General features: G+C 38.0%; 1 protein-coding gene across 9 annotated transcripts in view; it reads left to right on the forward strand.

Annotated features, from left to right (window-relative positions):
* The first annotated feature begins 2,195 nt into the window (after nucleotides 1–2,195).
* DLG1 (discs large MAGUK scaffold protein 1) overlaps nucleotides 2,196–17,026 on the forward strand; it is a 288,055-nt gene continuing 273,224 nt past the window's right edge. For 4 of the 9 annotated variants that reach the window (XM_059920818.1, XM_059920820.1, XM_059920821.1 and 1 more), the window contains exons 1-3: nucleotides 2,196–2,567; nucleotides 3,034–3,083; nucleotides 4,110–4,241. In XM_059920818.1, coding sequence (XP_059776801.1) covers nucleotides 3,065–3,083; nucleotides 4,110–4,241 — 151 coding nt within the window. In that variant the 5' untranslated portion in view covers nucleotides 2,196–2,567; nucleotides 3,034–3,064. Of the gene's footprint in view, nucleotides 2,568–2,599; nucleotides 2,704–2,823; nucleotides 2,909–3,033; nucleotides 3,084–4,109; nucleotides 4,242–17,026 lie in introns of those variants that run through there. The other 5 variants (XM_059920814.1, XM_059920819.1, XM_059920815.1 and 2 more) reach the window with 4 other exon arrangements.

The raw sequence follows: 17,026 nt of genomic DNA on the forward strand, positions 1-17,026 counted from the left end.
TCTCCTCTTCTTCCTCCCCCTCCTTTTTGTTTTTAGGAGAGGACTAGGAAGACATTGAGAACTCACACAAATTTTGGTTTTGACTTTTCAGTGGCCCCTGAGAAAACCTGTGTTGGTCTTTATCCGTTTGTTACTAGGCTGCGGGTCCTTGAGAGCAGGGCTTAGATCTTTATTTCTATCCCCATTGCCTGGCAAGTGAACATACATGAACAATAGATGAAATTAAGGGGGTAGGTGAAATCCCTCCCTCCTTCTGAATTCTGCAGAGATTCCATTCTTAGAATGGTCCCTTAAGTGGAACCATTTCATTCACAGTTCTTCAATGAAGTCTTGATAATAAGAGCATGCATGCCATCAGCCATTTTCACTATTAACCCTCCCCATCCGCCATTTCACTATTTTAAAAATCCTTCTATTTCAGCTCCTTGGTTTTAAGAGCTTCCTTTCACTTTTCCATCCCATTTCTTCTCTGAAATGCTGCTTTAACTGTTGCTCAAGCTCCCATGAGGCAGGAGAGCATAAAGAGATTTGCTACCAATATACCAGCAACATACTACGGTCAAGTTGTCCAAAATCACAGTGGAAGGAGCCTTGGACTGGAGCTATGAGAGTTAATTCTGGGCTGCTGTCACTGATTAGCATATGTGTCCTTGGGCAAGTTGCTTCCCCTCTCTGGACATCAGTTTCTTTATCTTAAACTGAGACAGTAGGTCTAGATGAACTCTTAAATCGCTGGGTTCTCATAACAAGTTAGGATTCAAAGGTGCTATCCAAAAGTGAAACCCGCATACCTCTGAGCAACTGTTACGATTACAGTACAAGGTTCCCCGGACTTGCCTTCATTAGCCCAAGGAAGGATACTGCCTCGGTGAAAGGCTATCTGGTTTACTGGCAAGAGCCTTCCAGTGTTGAAAGACATGATCACCGTGGTTCCAGATCTGTCACTAACTCTGGGTGATCTTAGGCAAATCTTCTCTGGACCTCAGAGCAGTGAGGTGCCTGCAACACAGAAGAGGCTCGAAGACCTGGGAGTGACTTGGAGAGCTTTTCCCGATTCTCCTTCGACAGCCTGGGAGGCTCAGACCCAGAGCGGGGTCCTGGCCGGCCAGTAGTCCCGCTTCCAGTTGCAAACGAAACTTAAACTAGCCGCGGCAGCTGACTTGCGGCTTGGGAGGCGGTAGCTACAGGTGAGTTCTTAAAGGAGCAGCCAGAGCTTGGGTAATACCTGGAGCTGTTGACTGGGCAGGGGTTGCAGGCAAGGGGGAATGAATGAGTGAGTAAAAGAGGGAACCAATTTTCTCTTCCCATCCTTAAATGCATTCATACTTGGAATTAATCACTTAGACTTAAAAAATTCTCTAGTGAAACCCTCAAACTCTTATCAGATTAACTAATCTCCCTATTTTACCTACCCTTCTTTAATTCAATCCCCCCAAAACTTTTTACTGAGGGGCTAATAGTAACTTTTAAAATATTAGTACAAAGTGTAAGAGTGCAGAGACGGCACCCCTCCCCCCCCACCCGCCCAAACGCCTCCCTTTCCCCTCCTCCCAAGCTCCGCCCTTTCCCGCCCCCTATTTTGGGTGGTGCTGATGATTCCTCCCGGAGAACACTTTTCCAGGTTGGGGGTCCACCCCCGGGGGTGCCAGGCACGTGTTTAGTGAGGTTAAAGGGTGTCTCGGAATGTGTGTCCTGGATCTGGCGTAGGTGAAGTCACGTCTCTCTTCCGACACCCTCACCCTTCCTGGCCTGGTGCGTTACTCGCTCAGAATCGCGGGACACACCGGTGGGCTAGGGCAAGGTAAAGGCGGGCTCTTCCAGGGCCCCCCCGGGCCACCTGTAGAGTCTGTGTGTCAACTCCTTTGTCCTCAGAGCCACTTCGGTGGCCGCCCCTTTAAGCGAGGAGGTGCACTTAGATGCTCCCCGGGTCCCCTTTCGCTTCCCCAGCCCCCTCCTGGCCTTCCTCCCCCCCCAACCAAAGGTAGCAGCGCTGGGAGCCCGGGGCTCGGCGCGAGCCGCCTCCTCACTTCCCATTGGCTGCGAGCGCCGGGAAAGCGGTCACGTGGGGGCGCGGCAGTCCAGATCCAGGGCCGCCATCTTGGCGGAAAGTTTGGGGGGAGAGCGGTTGGGGGCGCGGAAGGAGGCGAGGTTCCGGGGGAGGGGCGGCTAAGAGCGGAGAGGGCGAGCGGGCTAGCGGGCAGCGGCGAGTGTGGAGGCGGCGGCGGCGGCGGCGGCGGCGGCGGCGGCCGAGGAGGAGGAAGAGGCAACGGGGGTGCGGCCGCCGAGGGGAGCTCCTCCCCCGTTCCCTCACCCCCCTCTGCTCAGCTCCGCGAGCCCCGGGCGGGGCGGGGGGACGTGGAGCGGGGCAGGGCGGGGGAGCCGCCCCGAGACCGCCCGGGGTGCACCCCAGCTCCGAGCGCACGCCACTCGCTGGAACTTTGTGGCCGCGCCGCAGGTGTGGGGGCCCGCGGAGGTGTGCATGTGGGGCGCGAGGGCGTCGCGGAGAGCGGCCGCTGCCCTGTCCGGCCCTCGCTGGAGTAGCTCGGAGGAAGCGAGCAAGGAGACAGGCAAGCGAGAGGAGGGGGCCCGAGCAGGGCGGGGTGATCAGTCCAGCTGATCCCTTCTCCCAGTGCGCTACAGCCGCTGCTGGCTTAGGGGCCAAGGGTCGGAGAGCCTCTTCAGCCCCCCAGTAGCAGGTGGGGGGTATGTATACTTCTGCCGGGGGAGGCTGGCCCCATGTCCAGGCATTTAGTGCCCTTTGGAGAGGGGGCAGCTTTCGAGGAGAATGTGGCATCTTGCTTCTGTTTGCTCTTACATTTGCAGGGGAACCCAACCTTAGGTAAAAGCTTTCTGGATTGACACTGCTGGATTGTGCGGCTCTTCCTTTCACTTGGGAAAACTTTGCCAGGTGGGCTTTTCAAATAGGGCTAGGAGTTTTTCGATTTGAGAGTTAGGGGGAAATGCTAGTTTAACCTCGATTCTATTCTTTTCTAAATTTTTTAAATGTTTCCTTTATGTTTTGTGTTCTTAAAGGTGTGTGCCCTCTTCCTGATTCTGGAGAAAAATGCCGGTCCGGAAGCAAGGTGAGAATTTACGTCGGAACTCTTCTCTGGGTGTCTCTTAGCTTTTCTGTATGTCTGCTTTGTGATTGCTATGTTTTAAAGATGTTTGTGTAACTCTGATGAGACAGCACAGCCCTAGCCTTACTACTTAGGGAATCTAAGCCTCACATCATTCAGACGATGGAAACACCTAAATGTTTGTCAAGCTTTTTTCCTTGACATCTCTCTAGTGACTGGAGAGGCAATTAACATTTTCCCTCTGAAATGTCTTCTTAAAAATTCTGTATTGGTGTTTTAATATTTCATTTTATCGTTCTTACTAAACAGTTTTGTGAGCGAATGTGGGATACTGGTTAAGAACTAGTAGTTTTGAAGCACGTAATATTTGAATTATAATGACAAATTGTAGATATTCTGCTTTTGTATATCAGATCAGCTGAAACAGTGTTACTAATACTTTGATCAGATGATCACTAGTACACATTTATTACAAACTGCTCACCTTCTTCCTTTATTGTAACACGTTGAACATTTTTTGGATCATTCTAGGGAATATATATATGTGTACATGAACATAGTGGCATGGATTGACTTGGAGAATGTTGGGAATTGTTTAGGTGCCTTGCAGAATCATTTGCTGCATAGCTAGTTTGTAATACTTTCTTGTAAATGTATAATTTGTTTTAAACTTTTTATTCTTTTGGCTGGTTGGGTATTAATTCCTGCGCGCGGGCTTTCTCTAGTTGCAGCAAGCAGGGGCTACTCATTGCGGTGTGCGGGCTTCTCATTGCGGTGGCTTCTCTTGTTGAGTTGCACGGGCTCTAGGCGTGCGGGCTTAAGTAGTTGTGGCACACAGGCTCACTAGTTGTGGCTTGTGGGCTCTAGAGCGCAGGCTCAGTAGTTGTGGTGTGCACGGGCTTAGTTGCTCCGTGGCATGTGGGATCTTCCCGGACCAGGGATCGAACCCGTGTCCCCTGCATTGGCAGGCGGATTCTTAACCACTGTGCCGCCAGGGAAGTCCCTAATCAGACTCTTTTTTCTTTTCAGATACCCAGAGAGCATTGCACCTTTTGGAAGGTTATCGTTCGAAACTAAGCCAAACAGAAGACAGACAGCTCAGAAGTTCCATAGAACGGGTTATTAACATATTTCAGAGCAACCTCTTTCAGGCTTTAATAGGTGGGAATTAAAACTTTATTTGTGACCATTATGTGTCAGCTAGGCGTAATGCTGCTCTGAGTTCATTTATTTTAAACTTCAGAGAGTGATATACTTGGTTCTCTGTGAGGCATTCAATAACTTGAACATCCAGTGAGTTGTGTATTTTGATACTTAGGCCAGTATTCTTTCCAAAAGTATCTAATAACCAAAAAAACTTTCAGTATGATTATTTCAGTGGTCTTTGATAACAGAGTTTAACGTCCTAACGTTAAAAGATGAAGAAGTTGCAAAAATGTTTCAGGATCCAAAAAGTAATGACTGAATAACTGTTAGCTTGTTTCTGTATTTGACTTGCTATTTCTCTGGAATCCCTGAAAATGTTTGAGGAGTTCTGCTATGTTTAAGAACATTCATTCCCTTAATATAGACCTCTGTTTAAACTTGGCATTCGTGGAGTCAGAATTTTAGACCTGGAAAATGATTTTACAGATGATCTTGTCTAATCTTATTTTACAGACAAGAATATTGAAGCAATTTTATTCTTAACTGTAACTTAAATTTGATGTGGTGCATTGTTTTAAAGGAGAATTGAACACATACATAGTCAAGAGTGCTGAATTCTACTCCTGACAGTGCCATTGATTGAATGATATGGTACAAGTCATTTAATCTTTTCTAAGTCGCTATTATCTGTAGCATGTGGGTGCAATGGAACAGTGGTTTTTAAGCCTTTTTCTAAAAAGTAGCTAGACCCCTTTTTAAAGCAAAATCTTATATTTTGTACATAATCCCCAGTATTTAAAACAGGATGCTCTGTGTCTGGCCCTCTTCTCTAGGTACCTTGAAAAGTATACAAACCAGTGAACTAGAAAAATTGTCTCTTTCAATTCTAAGAATAAAATGTGTTTTTATTAGTCATTGGCTATATAACATATTAAAATAAGACATATATTTCGTTGTATTACAATTTTTTCCTCAGTAACTTCAAAGTAGTTACAGCCTTATATCTGTCTATTGATGGAGTAACTTCTGATGTGGCTTGAGGGCTACTTTCAAGTTAATGTATCCTGTCAAATAACTTATTGGTAAATTGATACTATACTAAATTAGTTTTAGAATTAAAGAAGACTTTAAAGAAGATCACTCAATACATCTGAATAATTTTTTTAAATTTATTATTATTATAGACTTTTGAAAATATATACAACAAAAGAGAGAACAGTATAATGAACTAGTATATATCTGTCACCCATCTTCAAAAATTACCAACATTTTGCCTTTTTTGTTTAAACTGATGGACATTTTTTACATTTGGATTTCTAAGCTCTGAGGTTTAAGGTCCAAATGGATGACCAAATTGGATTCCTCTGAAAAAACAAAAAAGGAAGGGAAAAATCATTTTTAGTTGTTTGGTTTTCTAAATCACCATTAAACCTAGGAGTGTTTTATTTAGTAGGGTCACTGTTTAGAAAAAAATAGTATGACTTGTATGTCTTCTTTTACATTTGGACATAGATGGAGTCCTCTGGGTGGAGTCTGCGACTTAAGAAAATTAAATGGTTAGTGAGGTAACCAAACAGAACCTACACTTAGATTTCTCCATAGATTGGAGGTAGATTTACTATGTTTAGGGGTTTTTTTTTTTTTTTTAATGTATTCTGCCTTGCCTATTTTGAATGTATTTATTCTTATGCATAATTGAATTCTGATAGAGTTAGTTTTCTAATTGTGAGTTATAGTTGTGAATCTTCTTTGTCCTGTATAACTTTATTGGTTGTGAATTTACTTTGATATTTAGATTTACTTATATTTTAAGATTTTATAGAATGTGGGATCAGATTTTGGTGTAAGAAAAGTAATAGATTTTAGGAATTTTGAAATGCGTAAATTTAGTAGAGATTTTTTGTGTTTCCATACTGTAATTGAATTAATTGTTGACACTACTAAATTAATAAATGCATTTTTTGGTGCATGCTTAAGTTGGGTTAATGTATTAATCTTTATTCCTTTTTTTGAAAATTTTTAGGTCAGTAAGATTTTTTTTGTTTTGCACCTGTACCATTGGTTTTGAAACAGTGTGGTAATGTACTTTAATCCTGTAAATTACCCTAAGCTAAACTAGAGTCCACTGTGTTCATAGTGTGTACTGAAAAATTCTGTGTTAACTGTGTTTTCCTTTAGTAGGTAGCACTCTATCCTCTAAGGTGATACCTGTGGACCATTGGATTAAAGGAGACATGGGGTCTTGACCACTAATTGTTTGAAAGTCCTATGGTGCTTAGGTTTTTGACTTCTAGAGTTTGGAAATCATTTCCTTAGGCTATAGTGAATTATCTAGTTACTTCTTTGGACTTGCACTCTGCAGCGGTTATTTATTGATTGATTTCTTGAATTGGTAGTTTGTATCGGCTATTTTCATGCATTTAAAAAAACTTCGTGTGAGGCCCTAGGGGTTTGGTGTTATAGAAATGTTGATTCCCACCCCGCCCCCGTAGTTGATATATTATTAAGATTAGGTTTCTGGTACCTTCGGGTTATTCAGAGGAACAAGCATGCACATATTGCACTACATCTGTTCTAAGATACCAGTTTTTAAAAATTTTGGTATCTCTGAATTTGGGATACATTTTTTAACGGATATATATTGGCAATGGTTTTACATTCTTAGTGGCATGTGAAATAATGGTGCATTTTACAGTTGATATCCTCCATATCAATATCCTCAATTCAGTGAAATACGGCAATCATTGTTCTTGCCCTGATGCTTGGTAGTATCCTTGAAGAATGGCTTGAAGATTTAAAAATTTTTGAAAACAGAAAAGTTTTTATTAACTTTTGAGTTTCAGCTAAGTTGTTTCTTTAAAGGTGAATATTTAAATTATAGCTTAAAAAAAAGTCCATGAACTATACATTTGTTTAAAATTTATTCCCAAAACATCTGGTGATTATTTTTGTATAAATGGGAGATAAAGTCTGCCTAATTTTAATCCCTGATTTAGGTGAGAGCAGGTTGAAAACTAAATATATTTGATTTTTGTATTCTTATTTTGTGTACTTATATTTGAAAATTTTGTGAGTAAAATAGACTGGATATGGTTTGATAACAGTCAAAGCTCTGCTCTCCAGGTCCGTAGTGGTTTAAGGTCATTTCTGATTCTTATGTTTGTCTGGGATCTGAGAGGACCTCGGTAGTCCTCAAAGATTTCGTACCAGTCTAGACTCCTGGGTTTACTTACGGGATAAGAGAATTCATCTACTTTCCTTGTGCACAGGAGAAAAACCTGGTCTCAAGATCAGGCTGGCTTTAGAGACTTTAGTGAGTGAGTCATTTGATTTGTATATTTTGTCTGCGATAAATAGCAAGCTTATTTTAATGCACTATTTTATTTCTGCAGATATTCACAGTGAAGGTGGGTTATGTAATAAAACTGTCCATTTCTGAGATTTTTTAGCTTCTAATTCATTTATTGCTGCTTTATTAACTAACAGTTTCACTTGCCCTTGTAAACATGGTGAAGGACATTTTAAGTTTGGAGATACTGAGTTTCAAGTGTGACTTCTTTTTTGTTTTAATTGTAAAAAAAACATAAAATCTATCATCTTAACCATTTTTAAATGTACCAGTCAGTAGTGTTAAGTACAGTCATATTGTTGTGAAACAATTCAGAACTTTTTCATCTTGCAAAACTGAAACTCGATACCTATGAAACAACAACTCCCCTTTTCCTCCTCCCTCCAGCCCTTGGTAACCACCATTCTACTTTCTGTATCTATGATTTTGACTACTGTAAATACCTCATATAAGGGAAATCATAAAGTATTTGTCTTTTTGTGACTCGCTTATTTACTTAGCATAATGTCCTCAAGGTTCATTCATGTTGTAGCATGTGATAGGACTCCCTTCCTTATTAAGGCTGAGTTATATTCTTGTGTGTTGGAGTATATGTATATAAATGTGCGTGTGTGTCAAATTTTTGTTTATCCTTTCCTCCGTTGATAGACATTTGCGTTCTACCCCTCTTGACTATTGTGAACAGTGTGGCTGTGAATGTGAGTGTGCAAGTATCTCTGAGAACCTGCTTTCAGTTCCTTTGAATGTACACCCAGAAGTGGGATTGTGGGATCATGTGACAGTTACATGTAAAATGTTTAAAGAACCACCATAATGTTTTCCGTAGAGATTGCACCATTTTATAATCCCACCAGTGGTGCAAAAGGGTTCCAATTTCTCCACAGCCTTACCAACACTTGTTATTTTCAGTTTTTTTGATAGTAGCCATCCTAATGGATGTGAGAGTATGACTCCTTTTTAAGTATGTAAGAAGTAATAATGGCTAACATTTATTGAACACTTTCTCTGTGCTAATAAAAGTATCTCGTTTAGTCATCATAATCCTATGAGGCATATATTCACTTATGAGGTGATTATACTATTTTATAGATTAGAAAAAAGGAAATGAGAGATTATGTAGCTTGCCCAAGGACTCTCACATAGAAAATTGTGGAGCCAGGAATTGGACTCAACTAATCTGAGTCCAGAGCCTCTTTTCACCTTCAACCATTAGGGTGTTCTTTATCATAAGTTGAGTATTTTAATATGAATATCCTATGACTGTTAGTCATATAGTATTTAAAGCGTTGGAATAATTTATCTTGGACACTGGCCTGACATTTATTCTCTTTCTAGTGTGTGAAACAACAAATTATAAGACAAGCAAATTATAATACATACTTTAAAATTTTATGTACTTTTCTCTTTGGGAATCGAAATGGCTTTTTAAATGTACGTTGGTTTAGACGAAAGCCTGAGTAGATTTGACTATTGTGTATTTTAATTTATAAGAACATTGTACTTAAACATAGTGATAAAGAACACTGACAATATGTTTAACATACATGTTGATCTGTAGGGTCAGTGTTTTTTTGTTTTTTTTTTTTTAAGAAGATTATTTATTTGTTTATTTATTTACTTATTTATTTGTGGCTGTGTTGGGTCTTCGTTTCTGTGCGCGGGCTTTCTCTAGTTGCGGCGAGTGGGGGCCACTCTTCATCGCAGTGCGCGGGCCTCTCACCATCGCGGCCTCTTGCTGCGGAGCACAGGCTCCAGACGCGCAGGCTCAGTAATTGTGGCTCACGGGCCCAGTTGCTCCGCGGCATGTGGGATCGTCCCAGACCAGGGCTCGAACCTGTGTCCCCTGCATCGGCAGGCAGATTCTCAACCACTGCGCCACCAGGGAAGCCCAGGGGTCAGTGTTTTTAAAACATGGTTTTTAAAATAGTTTTTACTTTGAAGGAGAATGTTTATAATGATGGAATGATGTTTATAATGATGGAATTTACACACTTTGAAAGGTGTATTTACTTAGTAATCAAAGTTTACAAACTTCCAGCTATAATGGTAAAATGTCAAAGTTCCTTAGTTTTTTTGTTTATTATTGGTCCCACTGATGTTATTTTTTAGTCTGTTGGTAACTTTGTGCACCTGCGTGTATGTGTGTGTGTGTGTGTGTGTGTGTGTGCGTGTGTAACTTTGTAGGCTAGGTTTGAGAAAGGAAAGCATTTATAACAGGATATGGATCAGACTGTTGACTAAAAATTATGGAATTGGAGGAAAATTTTATTAACTTTTCTGTTGGTGGTTTTGATTGAATTGGATTGTTATTTATTTGTTAATAGTTTTACTTACTCCTGCTTTGATTATGCTGAATCTGGTTGAATTCTCTTTAGAACTTTGCAATCACAGAGCTGTAAAAGCATCTGTAAATATTTCTTCTAGTCTAAGCTATTTCATCTATGTAGGGATAAATTTTTTCCTACTAAAATTTTCCTTTTCAAATTATTTTTCCAGTGCACTATCCAGGTACTGCATTTAGTTGTTAAGTCTCTTTAGTCTTCTTTAATCTGGGCACATTTCCACAGCCTTTGTCTTTTATGACATTGACGTATTTGAAGAATACAGTTTCCCTCTGCTCTTATTTTTTTTATATATAATGTTTCTCATTTTAGTTTTGTCTGATATTTGCTTGTGATTAGACTCAGGTTATGTATTCTATATGGTTCTGTACATCCAGAGGTACATGATGTCTTCTGCCCTTCATTTGTAATGTTAATTTTAATCACCCAGTTAAGGTGTTGTCTGATTTCTCTGTAGTTACTTTTTCCCCCTTTGCAACTTATAAGCAATATGTGGGGGAGACAGTAACACCTTGCATGTACCCTGTTCTTTAGCAAAATTTCCATCTAGACTTAGCATCCATTGATGATGCTTGCCTGAATCAGTTTTTACTATGTTGAAAATGACAGTTGAAAAATTATATATATATTTTTAACAGCAGCACTTTTCTACAGTTTCCAGCTAACACTTGGCATTTTACTGTAATTAAGAGAACTCCTCTCCCATTTATCTATCTATCTACTTACCTAGCTAGCTAGCTAGCTATCATATTTCTTTCAGAGGTGGATAATTTATTACCATCCTTAATGATTTTGGTGTTCAGATTGTCTCAGATTTGCCTAGTAGGAGGCTTCTCAAGCTTGCTCTTATGACTTTATGACATGCCCTCATTTTTTTTTTTTAGCACTTTCTTACTTTTTGGCATAACAAGATGTTCCAGGTTCATCTTGTACATATCCTGCCCCAGCCTTAGGATCAACCATTTCTTTGAGAAGCTCTGGTTCCTTTTGATACATACCTTGTTTTAAGGAATACCGTGTGACTGTTAGTCATATAGTATTTAAAGTGTTGGAATAATTTATTTTGGATACTGGCTTGACATTTTTTCTCTTTCTAGTGTGTGAAACAACAAATTATAATACATACTTTAAAATTTTATATATTTTTCTCTTTGGGAATCAAAATGGCTTTTTAAATGCATGTTGGTTTAGATGAAAGCAGAGTATCTGTGCCTCAGTAGGTTTGACTAATTGTGTATTTTAGTTTATAAAAACATTGTACTTTTAGTTAATTAACTGATAAAATTTTTCCCTCTGAAATGGCAGGGTTATATTTCATTGTTTTTTAGCTTTCTAGTTGCCTTCTCTCTAACCCTCCAAAATGGAATTTATAAACATTTAAGGTCAGATACATGTACTTTATATAAAATATTATAAGCAAGAAAATTCTCACACCAACACCTGCTACTTCCATAGGGTGAATATCCTTCTAGAATGCTATTCTTGTGTATATATACACACTTTCATTTTGCAAAACAAACTCCCTACATAAATAAAACATAGTATAATTGTTTCTACAATTCAGTGGGAATTGATACTTAAAATCAGTGTATAAAGTGAAAAATATCAGATTAAAATTATCCTTAAAAATCCTTCAGGAGTTTAACACTGTCTGTCATTAACAACAATACAGTTGTTTTTCCCTGTAGTGGAAAGAAATCATTGGTTTCAGCCAAGAAAAATCTTTTTTTGGCTGCCGTCGGGTCTTCGTTGCGGCAGGCATGATCCTTCGTTTGCGGTGTGCGGGCTTCTCTCTAGTTGAGGCGCATGGGCGCGGTAATTGTGGTGCGCGGGCTTAGTTACCCTGCCGCATGTGGGATCTTAGCTCCCCGACCAGGGATCCATCCCACGTCCCCTGCATGGGAAGGCGAATTCTTAACCACTGGACCACCAGGGAAGTCCCGAAATCATTGTTTCTTCAGTTGATCAACAGATGAAGTAGTTGGCTTGTGTTTAAGTGACCTCTTGTATTAAAAGCACATAATTCTAGAATCACATTCAGCACAGTGAGATATAAAGAGATGCTATGAAAATGGAGACTGCCTGAGGGAACAGTCTCCTCCCTTCTCATTTTTTATTTGCTGACATTTACTTACTAGGTGGACTGATGGGTAGAATTGCCCTTTTTTTGGTGGAAAGAGGTGCCATGGTTGAATTTGCTTAAGTGTATACAGTGTGACTTCTCTGTGCTATACATTTTAACTATTTTTATCCCACAAAATTTATTATTATGTACCTTTCCGTATCAATGGATTTGTACCATTTAAAGACTGTGTTTCACTGTATAGATTTATTAATAGTTAAAATAGTAGTTAAAATAGTAGTTAAAATAGTAAAAATAGTTAAAAATAAATAGTAAATAGTAAAATAGTTAAAATAGTAGTTTTATTAATGATTTCCTAGGAGCATTTTAGGTATATAATTTTTCTGAATTATAAACAACATTGCATTTGTATATGCCTCTTTGTTCTGCATCCTTGATTATATCCTCTGGGTAAGTTCCTAGAATTGAATTGCTTAGTAAAAGGGGATGTGCAATTTAAAAAGGCTTTTGATGTAATTTTTAAAATTACTGTCAGAAATGTTATATCAATTTAATTTTTTAGATATTATGTGGAAGAATGACTAATTTACTATACCTTAAGCACTACGGAGTATTATCTATCTTTTTAATATTTTCTATTCTGATACGTGGAATACACCTTCAGTCATTTTGATGTTTTATTATATATTTCTTTGAATAAATAAATAGCCAACGATGTAAGAATTTTCTTACATCGTTGTTTATTTTAATTCCTGTGAATTATTTGTTCATGTTATTTGCCCCTCCAACCACTTTTTGTTTGTTTGTTTGTTTTACGAGTTTAATAACAAACAAATTAATAAAATACATAAAAATGAAACACTAATATCAATAATCACCATTTATGTAAGTGTTATAGGTAGAAAAATATTAGGAAACTAGATTCAATTTGTCAAATATTTTAATCCTCAAACACTTTTTTTCATTTTTTTCTTAGAGGTATAAAATCTACATTAGAGATACCAACTCTGTCTGCCTTGCAAGTTGCAAATAGCTTCCATTGTTTGTCATTTGTTTTTAAAATTTAATTAAAAAAACATTTATATATGGTTAGATTTATCAATTTTGTTGTGCTTTTACCCTTGGTATTATGCTTAGAAAGCCTTTCCTATCCCTGAGATTATAAAAATCTTTACTATATTCAAATTCTGTCATGGCTTCTTTCTTTAACGTTTAAATCCTTAATACATTTGGAAATTATTTTGAAATACAGTATGAGATTGCTTGTTTTTATAATATAAATTCATTATTATGCTCCCTTAAACATTTAAAAAAATTATTAGACTTTTAACTTTTTCAGCAGTTTCATGTTTACAGAAAATTGGGTGGAAAGCAGAGAGTTCCCATATCCTTACCACCCCACACTCCCGTTTCTCCTCTTATTGACGTCTTCGTTAGTGTGGTATATTTGTTACAGTTGATAAGCCAGTATTAATATATTGTTATTAACTAAAGTCCATAGTTTACAGTAGGGTTCACTCTTTGCATTATACATCGATAAACTTGACATACACATTTGTTGCTTTGACAAATGTATCCACTATTACAGTATCATACAGAATAGTTACACTCCCCTAAAAATCTGTGTTCCACATGTTCATCTCTTCCCTCCCTACCCCCAAACCCCTGGCAACCACTGATCTTTCTGCTGTCTCTTGCTCCACCTGTTCATCTCTTTCTCCCTCCTCCTGATTCCCTGGCAACCAGTGATCTTTTTATTGTCTCTGTCAAAAGTTTTGCCTTTTCCAGAATGTTATATAGTTGGAATCACAAGTGTGTGGCCTTTTCAGATTGTTTCTTTCACTTAGCAATATGCATTTAAGATTTCTCCATGTGTTTTCATGACTTGATAGCTCATATCTGTTTCAGTTTAAGTTTTTAAAGACTTTATTTTTTAGGGCAGTTATAGATTCACAGCAAAATTGTGAGGAAGGTACAGAGATTTCCCATATACCCCCTGTCCCCACACATACATAGACTGTCTTATTATCAGCATCTCCCACCAGATTGGTGCATTTGTCACAATTGATGAACCTACATGAGCACATCATTATCACCCAAAGTCTATAGTTTTACCTTAGTATTCACTCTTGGGGTTGTACATTCTATAGGTTTGGACAAATGTATCATGACATATGTCTACTGTTATAGATTTATATTTGTATATATCCACCACACTATACAGAGTAGTTTTACTGCCCTAAAAATCCTTTGTACTCTGCCTATTCATGTCTCTTCTACCTCCAGCCCCTGGCAATCACTAATCTTTTTACTATCTCCATAGTTCTGCCTTTTCCAGAATGTCATATAGTTGGAATCACACAGCATGTAGCCTTTTCATGTTGGCCTCTTTCACTTAGTAATATGCATTTAAGTTTCCTCCACATATTTTTATGGCTTCATAGTTTTTGTTTTTTCTTTAACTTTTGTTTTTGTTTTTTAGTGTGAATAATATTCTGTTGTCTGGATGTACTGCAGTTTATTCATTCACCTATTGAAGAATATCTGGGTTGCTTCCAACTTTTGGCAGTTATGAATAAAGCTGCTGTAAACATCTGTGTGCAGGTTTTTGTGTGGACATAAGTTTTCAACTCATTTGGGTAAATACTGAGGAACATGATTGCTGGATTGTATGATAAGAGTATGTTTAGTTTTGTAAGAAACCACCAAATAGCTTTCCAAAGTGGCTGTATCATTTTGCATCCCCACCAGCAGTGAGTGAGAGTTCCCATTGTTTCATATTTTTGCCAGCATTTGTTGTTGTCAGTGTTCTGTATTTTGGCCTTTCTAATAGATGTGTAGTGGTATCTTTTTGTTTTAATGTGCATTTCCTTGATGATATATGGTGGAGCGTCTTTTCATATGCTTATTGGCTGTCTGTATATCTTCTTTGCTGAGGTATCTGTTAAGGTCTTTTCTTAATATTTTTTCTGTTAACTAAAATATTACTTACTCATAGATTAGCGATATTACCTATATTATATTAAATTATTACACATTCTTGAGCCTGTGTTTAGACTTCCTATTCTGATCCTGAGTTAGTACTGCCTTATTTCTTTAGTTTGAGAAATGTTTTATGGTTTGTGAGTTTCTCTGTTTAGGATGATGTAAGTTATCACTAAAAGCTAGAAAACTTTTTCTCAACTTCCTTTGAGGGAATTTCTGGAATTCTGTACTTCCCTTACTCCTAGTGTTTGCAAACTTAGAATTTTAGCAAGAAAATAATAAAGAAATTTTTACTTAGATTTGGAGACTTCTGAAATACATGTAATCTTAGAGATTTTCAAATAAAAAATTTTTTGTAATAGATAGGAATGATTCTCCTCAGTTCTGTTGGACTAATTAGTTGTGTTTAAGTTTAATTTTTGAGAATTTTTCTATTGTACGTGTTATAGCTTTGTGACCTTATAATTTAGATCTTTGTTCAGGAACTGCACTTGTGGGGACCCCATTTAGTCCAAAACAGTGAACGCACTTGCAGACTATAAATGGAAAATGAGGAATAGACTGTGATAATACTCATCTGTAGGCTCGACAAAATTAATATTTTCAACTGGGAGTCAACTAAAGGGTAGTTTCCCTCTAACGCATGTTTTAACATTCCTGCATTTTCTTGTTTTCTCTTCTTGCTTGCTTTAGTGCATCATTATTTTCAAAGTAAATAATTTTTTTCAGGGTGATAAAAATGTATCAGACATTTTAATTATATGTCTGGTATATATCTGGGTGAGCTTTATGTATTTTTGGATGAGTATGGGATCACTCTTGTCTATTTAATGGCAATCATTTTAACTACTACTGCATTCTCTCATTTTCTTTACACTTTGATTTACTATGATTTAAAATATAGCTATCAAACTTTTATAGAATTCTGCCTTTTTAGGTGCTTTAAATTGGAAAACTTTAGGTGTTGTATAATTTTTTTCCTCAGTTATCTCAATCTCCCGAAGACATTATGGTTGTATCTCATATTTTAATTCTCTTATTTCTCTTCCAGAAGGTATTCACTCCATTAACATATATATTTTAAAATTAATTAATTTATTTTTGGCTGCGTTGGGTCTTTGTTGCTGCTCGTGAGCTTTTCTCTAGTTTCAGCGAGCGGGGGCTACTCTTCGTTGGGGTGCGCAGGCTTTTCATTGCGGTGGCTTCCCTTGTTGCAGAGCACAGGCTCTAGGTATGTGGGCTTCAGTAGTTGTGGCACGTGGGCTCAGTAGTTGCGGCTCGTGGGTTCTAGAGCACAGGCTTAGTAGTTGTGGCGCATGGGCTTAGTCTCTCCGCGGCATGTGGGATCTTCCTGGACCAGGGATCGAACCGTGTCCCCTGCATTGGCAGGTGGATTCTTGACCACTGCGCCACCGGGAAGTCCCTCACTCCATTAATATTTATTGGCTGAATGTCTTAAGTGTTCAGAGTAAGCTCATTAATTTAATTCTTTATTTTCATGAAGTTGGTCTTTTGAGAATAACTTAAATTTTCAGACATTGGCATGTTGAATAGACTTTTAGGAAATAGGAGAGATTGGGATTATACTAGAATTTACCATGTTTGTTTTTGTCTTATATTTGTGTAGTAACTTCTGTTTTACTTTAGACTAGATATCTTATGGTACTCCATGTTATACTCCTGAGTTTAGAAAACTCTAAAGAAAAAGTAGAAGATAATATTTTGAATTCTAGAATGTTACTTTGTAGAAATGCTAATCTTGTCATAATGATAATCTAACCTTTTTTTCTAAATCTTTATAGTTATGATCAGTGATAATAATTCTCTTCTGACATATAAAATGTTGATCATAAAAAAGAGGGACTGCATGGGAAATATAAAATATTAATACTTGGGGCTCCTAAGAAAAGCTCAGTCTGTGTGTGCAGTTTTTCCAGAGGGTGCCTTTTTTGATTGGGTGCACCTTTGAAAAAGCATCACTGATACAATTGAAGGAATTGTAATTGAGAAATAGTTTCTGAAGGAGTGTTATTATGTTGCT

This window comes from Balaenoptera ricei, chromosome 4 (assembly GCF_028023285.1).
Source record: "Balaenoptera ricei isolate mBalRic1 chromosome 4, mBalRic1.hap2, whole genome shotgun sequence".
NCBI classification, from domain to species: domain Eukaryota; kingdom Metazoa; phylum Chordata; class Mammalia; order Artiodactyla; family Balaenopteridae; genus Balaenoptera; species Balaenoptera ricei.